This window comes from Scylla paramamosain, chromosome 37, assembly GCF_035594125.1.
Source record: "Scylla paramamosain isolate STU-SP2022 chromosome 37, ASM3559412v1, whole genome shotgun sequence".
Classification (NCBI taxonomy): domain Eukaryota; kingdom Metazoa; phylum Arthropoda; class Malacostraca; order Decapoda; family Portunidae; genus Scylla; species Scylla paramamosain.
In genome coordinates this window covers 8,980,001-8,990,000 of record NC_087187.1, presented here as the reverse complement: position 1 = coordinate 8,990,000, position 10,000 = coordinate 8,980,001, and the positions used below count along the sequence as shown (strand labels likewise).

Genomic DNA, 10,000 nt, shown 5'->3' with positions numbered 1-10,000 from the left:
AAAAATATGTTTAAAAAATGTATTAATTTGAAAGTAAATCGTGTTAGAGGGAAGAAAGAGTGAAATTATTTTTTGCCCCTCCCCCAAAAAAAAAAAAACGAATAAAAAGAATGCAGGGAAGAGAAAGATGAAATAAAGGAATATAAAAAGAGCAAAGAAAAAAGCTATTCATCAAAGAATAAAGTGAGGAAAGAGGAATGAAAAGTAAGAATAAAAAAATAGTAACACACAAAAAAATAACTTAAAAATACCAAGTAGAAGAAATAAAAAAAAGAAAAGAAAACTAAAAAATAAGCCTGAGAGATACGAATTTTCGAAAACAGAACAAAAAATAATAAAAAAAAATGGAAAAGGCACTAAGACATAATTACGAAAAAAAAGAGAAAAGAAGAAAAAAGTAAGAGAACTCGGAGAATATCATTAAAGCAAAGCACAAGGGGGTCATTTGTCTTCCAGTGAGAGAGAGGGAGATGAGAAGTAAAAAGGATAGGAAGAGAGGAAGATAAAGGGAGGGAAAAGAAGACAAAAATAAGGGATGAGGACGAAGGGAAGTGAAGAGGAGGGCCGGCAGGAGGCAATGTTAATGAGAAAGAGCATTCCTCACAGGGATATGAAAAAGGGGAATGTCAGGGAGAGGACCAGAGTGGATGAGAGAGAGAGAGAGAGAGAGAGAGAGAGAGAGAGAGAGAGAGAGAGAGAGAGAGAGAGAGAGAGAGAGAGAGAGAGAGAGAGAGAGAGAGAGAGAGAGAGAGAGAGAGAGAGAGAGCCAGTGACAAGTATTAGTTTAGTCAACAGAAAATGAAGATGAGAGGGAGGAGGGAACAGAGAGAGAGAGAGAGAGAGAGAGAGAGAGAGAGAGAGAGAGAGAGAGAGAGAGAGAGAGAGAGAGAGAGAGAGAGAGAGAGAGAGAGAGAGAGAGAGAGAGATTGTACACAGAACAAAATTAATAAGACGGAAGAATATTTACTGCAGCCTCAGTGGTGCCTCAAAGAAAGTAACCTGAAACCATAAAATTCTAAAAACAAAAGAACCCCCCCCAAAAAAAAAAAATTGTGCCCCGTTTGAACAATACACACAAAACGAGGCAAGAGGAACGTAATTTTTATTTTTTTTATCACAGGGTTTTTATTTATTTATTTTTTTATTTTTATTTTGAATAGTACGTTTCCCCAGCGAGGCGTATCCAGCAAGCAAACTTTTCCTGCACTTTGCACCTGCAGTGATTGGCGTACAGGTAAAGGCGACACTGAGAACACCTGGTGGTCACGTGCCTTCCAATTAAGGCTGCCTCTCACACCTGCGCTCTGGCCATGACGCAATATCTGGCTGGCGCTTCTAATTGCCTTCAGGTGTTGGCCGGTGACTGAGGAAGCTGCCGCCCTTACAAGCACGCCGCGACTCATGACAACGAACACTACGACGAAAACGACCCGGACAAGACGACTTAAGCACTAACGGTGTATCTCAAGCTTTCACCCGACACCTGCTGCTCTCAAACTCACGAAGGAGGCGCAGAAGGCACACACCAGAAGGCACACACCAGAAGGCTCCACACGTTCTTGTCCTAGCGGTAACTCCGGGACTGTAAGGAAGCAGCTGAACAGAGATTGGCGGAGGGAAGATAGCGTGGAAATGGAAAGAAGGAAAGAAAGGGGATAGTTGGATGAAAGTATGGATAGTTGCTAGAATGAAAGGATATGGAAAGTGAGAAAAAAATGTAGATGAATAATGAGTAAAAAAATAAAGGAAGAAGGAAATAAAAGTTAAGGAAACAAAGTAAAAAATGGATGGTTGTCTGGGAGCATATGTACACGAGAGGGAAGAGAGAGAGAGAGAGAGAGAGAGAGAGAGAGAGAGAGAGAGAGAGAGAGAGAGAGAGAGAGAGAGAGAGAGAGAGAGAGAGAGAGAGAGAGAGAGAGAGAGAGAGAGAGAGAGAGAGAGAGAGAGAGAGAGAGAGAGTGTTACGAAAAAAAAAAAAAAAACTGCAGAAAGAGCTGATTTGTAGGGCAAGGCACTCTCCTTCCCCATTTTTCTTTCTTTTCTCTTCTTCATGTCTCCCTTCTTTCCTTTCCTACTTTCCTCTCTGTCTTCATCTTCCTCCCTTCACCATCTTATCCCTCCCTTGCTCCTTCCCTCCATTCCTCCCTCTCTTCCCTACGTGTCCCATTTTCTCCCTCCACCTTCTGATCCCTCCCTTGCTCCTTTCCCTCCATTCCCTCCTCCCTTCCCTTCTTACCTCATCATTTCTCCCCCTACACTATGAAACCTCCCTCCTTCCCTCCATTCCCTTCTCCCTTCCCTTCTTATTCTCCATTTCTTCCTCCACCCTCTGATCCCTCCCCTGCTTCTCTCCATTCGCTGTTTCCTTCCTTCTTAACCCCTTCTCTTTCTCCCTCCTCTCTCTGATCCCTCCCTTACTCTTTTCTTCCACTCTCCTCCCTTTCTCTCTTATACCCCCATTTCTCCCTCCACTTTCTGATCCCTCCATTGGTCTCTCTTTTCCTCCATTCCCTCCTCCATTCTTCACCCGCTTCCTTCCCTCCTTACATCCCGATTCTCTCACTTGCTTCCTCTTTTCCTCCCTTCCCTCCTTCCTTCTTATTCCCCTCCTCCCTCTACCCTGTAATACCTTGCTTCCCCCACCTGTTTCTCTCTTCCTCTCCCCCTCATCTCCCCCCCACGCAACGTAACTCCTCATCTGAACAACTTCTTGGGCTGAAAACGTCAAAAGTTTTGATAGCCAAGATGATTGGTCCTCTGGTTCGCGTGCAAGTACTACACTGGTAAACTTTTTTTCTCTCTCTTTTTTTTTTTTTCCAGGGTCGCAAACAAATACACTGAACGAATTTTTTCTAGGATACGAAGAAAAAGGGTATGACACAATGAGAGAGAGAGAGAGAGAGAGAGAGAGAGAGAGAGAGAGAGAGAGAGAGAGAGAGAGAGAGAGAGAGAGAGAGAGAGAGAGAGAGAGAGAGAGAGAGAGAGAGAGAGAGAGAGAGAGAGAGAACAGACGGATAACAAACATAAATATACAAATATTCAATATACAAAAATGCAGACAAAAAAAAAACAGACAAACAAACTGAAACACAAGCACACACACACACACACACACACACACACACACACACACACACACACACACACACACACACACACACACACACACACACACACAAACCCAAACCCACACACACACAGACAAACGGAAAGACAGAGATGGTTAGAAGGAACAAGGACAAGCCTCTGAATGACCCGGTGACTTTTACCTGAAGCGCCCAGGCAGCCTCAGGAGCCGCGGAGCGAGTGATAAGATGCAAACAGGAGCAAAAAGACGCTGATAAAACTGCTCCACCTCAACCCTGGCGACGGAGGGATGGCGGAGCTACATACAATATTGCATTACCTTTGTCCCTCCAGCCCGGAAAGCCTACGAGAGCGGAAAACAGGAGTAAAAGGCAGGGAAAAAGAGACCAAAAAAACTTGCTCCTCATCTTTCTCGTCGTCCTGGTGGCATCCTTGAGTATAGTGGAAAAGGTTGACTTGAAAAAAAGGAGATAAAGGAGATTTTATTAAAGGAGGAGAAAAACAAGAGGTCTTTAAGTTATATACATGATGGTTCTCAGAAAGGGAGTCACATACGTGGAAACGTCAAAAAGAAAAGGGACGACAAAGGGATGGAAATAAGGAAAGGGAAGAGGAAGACTGGCCGAGACGTTTATAAAGGGAGAGGAATGAAGAGATGAAAGTCCCTTGAAGAGGAAAAGAAAAAGAAAAGAGTTCCTCTAAAAAAAATCAAACGAGGAAAACACTACTCATTAAATAAAATAAAAAAAAAATAGGAGACTGAAGAGGCAAATATAAAAAAAAAAATCCAGAATAAACAAAAATAAAAAAAAATAAAGTACTTATAGAAACACGTGAAATATAAAAATACAAAAATACATTTAAAGTCAAGTAATATGTAGGTTTAATTGATTAAGAGACTGAACACGCAGCAGCAGCAGCAACAGGAGCAGCAGCAGAAGTAGTATTGCTATTGTTGTTATTGTTGTTGCTGTTGTTGTTGTTGTTGTTGTTGTTGTTGTTGTTGTTGCTGTTGTAGGAGTGTGGGGAGAAGAAGCAGTATGTCTCACTAGTAATGCTCTACGTACAGTCGCGGCCATTAGTTGTGTCCTGCTTAGTCGTCATGATCAATTGTAACCAGCTCAGGTTCCCCCCTCCTCCCCTCCCCGGCACCTTGCACTCCTCTCCTCACAACGCACCGCTGTTCAAACCTCCAGACCTGAGCTGGTTACGATTCATCATGACGACAAAGTAGGACACAATTTATGGCCACGACTGTACATATACTCGTAACGCATATCAATATTACTTAAAAAAAAAGGACAGACGGTGGCAAATCTTCTTAGTAAATCATGTATTTTCTCCTACTTCACATGAAACCTGAACGAGGCGACGATAGTTTTGAGAGTATTAAAGATAGATGGCACGAAGAGATGGGTCAGGGATGAGAGGGGAGGGAAGTGGGAGGGAGAGACAGGGAGAGCCAGAGAGGTGAGGCGAATACTGCCTCTCTCAAGTTCTTTACATGTGGAGAAGCGGATCTGTGCATTAGACAAGGCTGGAAAAGTCGCGAGATTGGCAAGAATAATCGCATAAAATCGTTAACTTCTCACAGCCACTCATATTTAAGTCGCCTTTGCATGCGTGCGAACGTGTGTGTGTGTGTGTGTGTGTGTGTGTGTGTGTGTGTGTGTGTGTGTGTGTGTGTGTGTGTGTGTGTGTGTGTGTGTGTGTGTGTGTGTGTGTGTGTGTGTGTGTGAGAGAGAGAGAGAGAGAGAGAGAGAGAGAGAGAGAGAGAGAGAGAGAGAGAGAGAGAGAGAGAGAGAGAGAGAGAGAGAGAGAGAGAGAGAGAGAGAGAGAGAGAGAGAGAGAGAGAGAGAGAGAGCGTTCATCTAGTTGTGATACACAGGGTCCGAATCAAGTTTGTGTTGTCTTGACTCTATACATTTTTAACCAATTTCGTGCGTGTGTGTGTGTGTGTGTGTGTGTGTGTGTGTGTGTGTGTGTGTGTGTGTGTGTGTGTGTGTGTGTGTGTGTGTTCGTGTGTGTGTGTGTCCCGTCAGGTAGCAGTAGGTGGTGAGAATGGGCAAGACCACTTAGTTTGGCGTCAGGAGCGAGGTGGCGTGGTCTGCAGGGGGAGGAATGTGTGGGTGATCAGCGGCCAAACTCCTGCTGGGATGGTTTTAGCGCGTCGCCAGGAAGGGAGGGGAGCAAGGGAGGAAAGGGAAAGTGATGGATAAAGAGGATAAAAGAAGTAAGAAAATGCATGGATAGGTAAGAGAGAGAAGGTACAAAAAGATGGAAGAATGGGTGAAAGGATGATATGAAAAAGAAAAAAATAAACATAGATAGGTAGGAGAATGAAGATACAAAATGTGGATAAAGACGATGAAAAAGGGAAAAAGACGTAGGTTGATAAAAATTATAAAAGATTGATGAAAGGGTATCTGAAAAAAAATAAGGAGAACATAAATAAAAAAAAAAAATACGTAGATAGGAAAAAAATGAGTAAAGTGGAAAGACATGGATAAACACAATGAAAGGATACGGTGGAAAGATATAAATAAATAAATAAATAAATAAATAAATAAATAAATAAATAAATGAATAAATCAAAATAATACAATAAATGGGTGACAGCGTAAAAGAGGATAAAATGAATAAATAAAGAAGATTGAAAAAAAGTGCAAAAAATGGAAAAAATAAATAAATAAAAGTGGTAAGGATAGATATGCTGCAGATTGACAAAATAATGAAGGTACGAAAAATAGATGAAGGAGTAAGAAGGGGGAAAAAAATGGAATAAGAAAATAAGTAAATAGACAAAAATAATGTATGGACGAAAAATCGATGAAAAAGAAAGATATAATGAAATGGGGGAAAAAAAAAAGAAGAGGCAGATAAAAGAGAAAAAAAAAGAGAAAAAAGACGAATTGGTGGAAGAGGATAAAATACATACAAAAAAAACACACGTTTGAAAAAAAAAAATGCTAGAAAGGGAAAATAACTGCAAATAAGGAAATAAAAAAAAAAATATATATATATATATATACTAAAAAAAGTAGGAAAAAACGAAAATGTATATAACATCGAAGGAAGAATAACGAAAAAAAAATATATATGTAACCAAAAAGACCCGGGGAATTAGAAAGGAATATAAGGTAAAAGGGGAGAGGAGGAAGCGCAGTGGGAGAGAGAAAAAGAAAATATAAAGAAAGGGAGTGATGAGCGGAAACGAAAGGGAATGAAGAAAACAGAGAATAAAAAGGGGAAAATAAGGAAGAGGGGAGAGAGAGAGAGAGAGAGAGAGAGAGAGAGAGAGAGAGAGAGAGAGAGAGAGAGAGAGAGAGAGAGAGAGAGAGAGAGAGAGAGAGAGAGAGAGAGAGAGAGTTGGTAAGAAAGGAAAAGACACGTGGAGACCAGTAACTAAAACGAAAGGAAATTAGAGGAACAGATGATAAAAGAGGAGAAGCAAAAGCAGGAAGATGAAGAGGAAAGGGAAGGGAAAATAACACGCAAGGAAAAATATGTAGACAAGTAGTGAAGATGAAAGAGGAGAAATGAGGGAGAGAACATGGAAGGGAGAGACATAAAGACAGCGAAAGGGAGAGGGAGAGGCAAGGTAATAATAAAGAAGAGAGAAGGGAAGGAAAATAGGGGAACAAAAGGTAATTGTGCTAAGTAAAAAGAAAGTGAAAAATAAGGGAGAAATATGACAAGAAATGTTAAAATGAGAAAATTAAAATATATTTTCCAGGGTGTATAAATAGACGAGTATATTCGAAGTCACTTTACATATTAACGGTAAATAATTAAGTGCGAAATCAAGAACAAGACAGTATCAACAATATTATTATTATTATTATCATTACTATTATCATTATTATTGTTATTATTGTTGTTATTATTATCATTATTATCATTATTATTATTATTATTATTTTTATTGTTATTATTATTATTATTATTATTATTATTATTATTATTATTATTAGTAGTAGTAGTAGTAGTAGTAGTAGTAGTAGTAGTAGTAGTAGTAGTAGTAGTAGTGGTAGTAGTAGTAGTAGTAGTAGTAGTAGTAGTAGTAGTAGTAGTAGTAGTAGTAGTAGCAGTACCGCTGCCACCACCGCCAATAGTGAAATTTCCTCTTTTCTCGAAACATTTTATCTATTTATCTTCAATATTTTGGCCCTGCTTTATTGCATTATCGTTTAATTTCAGTTGCATTTATTTGAGTTATAATTTAATTCCACCTAGTTTTATTTCCAGTGTCAACACGTGGCCAATACTTTGCTGCGTCACAACACGGGGAAATATTTCCGCCACGATCCTGAAGCCTCAACGTTTTTTTTTATTTTTTTTTTCATCTTATTTACGAGTTGAACTCTTTCTTTTGAAGTCACATTGCGGAGAATATTATCACCAGTGCGAGGTTGGTGACCTTTAGAGAGAGAGAGAGAGAGAGAGAGAGAGAGAGAGAGAGAGAGAGAGAGAGAGAGAGAGAGAGAGAGAGAGAGAGAGAGAGAGAGAGAGAGAGAGAGAGAGAGAGAGAGATTTTCTTCTAAAATGGTTTCGTGTTTACTTTTCGAAAATATCGATCAGAATTGTATACGGATGATGGTGGTGGTGGTGATGATGATAATGATGATGATGATGATGATGATGATGATGATGATGATGATGATGATAATGTAAATTAAAACATGGAGTATATAATTATACACGCCAGTGATAATGATGATATAACACCAGTCACTACCACCACTACTACTACTACTACTACTACTACTACTAATGATGATGATGATGTTGCTGCAACTACGAAACCGGAACACTACAAAAAAGTGGGGGAGATGAAAATGATGACCAGCAAGAAAAAAAAAATAAATAAATAAAACCTACTAGCACAATTTCAATTCCAACATACGACTTATTTCTTCACATTACATGAAAGAAACACACACACACACACACACACACACACACACACACACACACACACACACACACACACACACACGCAAACCACATCCATAAAACATCATACAACCTGTCCTTTCAACCCCTACCCCCCAAAAAAGAAAAAAAAAACATGACTATGATTAAACTAACCATTAATTTCCATACTTACATTCTCCGGGAACCAGGGAGTGACGAATGGCATCTGGAAAGTGTTGGTATAGGAGTGGAGGGTATCGAAGCTGTCAGGCTGAACCGAACCAACCATCGCGTACACAGGTCGGGAAAACTGCCGGCAGACTGAGGGAGGAAAGAAGAAAAGATAGGGTTAGGTTAGCATTTTTTTTTCCCCGAGATGATGAGTGTGTGTGTGTGTGTGTGTGTGTGTGTGTGTGTGTGTGTGTGTGTGTGTGTGTGTGTGTGTGTGTGTGTGTGTGTGTGTTATTAGTGTTGTTGCTGTTTGTATTTTTTTTATTTCATATGTTGGGTGATAATTAGATTAGTTTATGACGAGTCGATATTGTTCATAACACACATATTTGTCACTTAAAAAAAAAAAAAAAAAAAATATATATATATATATATATATATATATATATATATATATATATATATATATATATATATATATATATATATATATATATATATATATATATATCTGTATGTATATATAGTTTGCTTTATAAGTTTCATGATACGAATATACACAAAATAAATTTATAGAAATCATGCAAAAAAACATAAAATAGATATACCATACAGCCTGAGGAATACAACTTAAATACAACACAGAGTCAAGAAAACACATCTCGAATTCAACAAAACCAGAAGTAAACACAACTTGAATACAACACATAAGAGAAACACCCAAATACACAAGACACAACCACACACACAAATCAAACCAAAACACAACAAAGCATCACACTTCACAACACTTCCCACACGCACAACTGTTAACAAAGCAACGGAGAGAAAGGCCAGGTGTTAGAATTGCGCAGATAACGCGATTGAAGCCAAATAAATTATGCCTCGCCAATAGGTCATGCGGCCACACACCTGAGTCACCTCGTTAGCATGTCTTTCCAGGGGACAGGTGGAATATGAACTCTCTCTCTCTCTCTCTCTCTCTCTCTCTCTCTCTCTCTCTCTCTCTCTCTCTCTCTCTCTCTCTCTCTCTCTCTCTCTCTCTCTCTCTCTCTATATATATATATATATATATATATATATATATGCATCTTTTTCTCTCTCTCTCTCTCTCTGTCTCACCAGCTTGCATACGTTAATCTGCCGTCACCAAATGAATAATGCTGCGAACGAGGAATATAATGATAATGCTGGAAAGACAGACAGATAGACAGACAGAGGGACAGATAGACAGATAAACAAACGCATATCTACTTACCTATCTACCTACCTATCTACCTAGATACATAAATACATAAACAGGTAGAGATTTAAATAGATAAGTAGATAGACAAACAGAAAAAGAAACACACACAGACAGTTAGACATATATATAGATTGTTTGACGGGTTGACGATAGATAGATAAATGAATAGGTACAGATACATATATAAACTGATTGGAAGATGAACAGATATATTTGCATACATGTTAGAGAGAGAGAGAGAGAGAGAGAGAGAGAGAGAGAGAGAGAGAGAGAGAGAGAGAGAGAGAGAGAGAGAGAGAGAGAGAGAGAGAGAGAGAGAGAGAGAGAGAGAGAGAGAGAGAGAGAGAGAGAGAGAGAGAGAGAGAAAGCTGTAAAGTAAATTATCAATGAGTTATTGGACTGAATGCAAAGACGAAAATAAATATTGACAGCAAATCCAGACATGACTTGACATGAGTACATTTTCAAATATGACATGAGTACATTTTCAAATATATGTAAAGATGAATGAATAAGTTACACTACATTGAATTCCCTAATGCATACACAAATCTGTAAATATTTCAACAGCTTAATAGA

At 39.1% G+C, this 10,000-nt stretch overlaps 1 protein-coding gene across 1 annotated transcript in view; it reads right to left on the bottom strand.

The window, feature by feature from the left end:
- Positions 1-8,324, bottom strand: part of LOC135091473 (glutamate receptor 1-like) — a 452,327-nt gene extending 444,003 nt beyond the window's left edge. The window contains 1 exon segment of the mRNA XM_063989131.1: positions 8,198-8,324. Coding sequence (XP_063845201.1) covers positions 8,198-8,293 — 96 coding nt within the window. The 5' untranslated portion in view covers positions 8,294-8,324.
- Between the last annotated feature and the right edge of the window lie 1,676 nt (positions 8,325-10,000).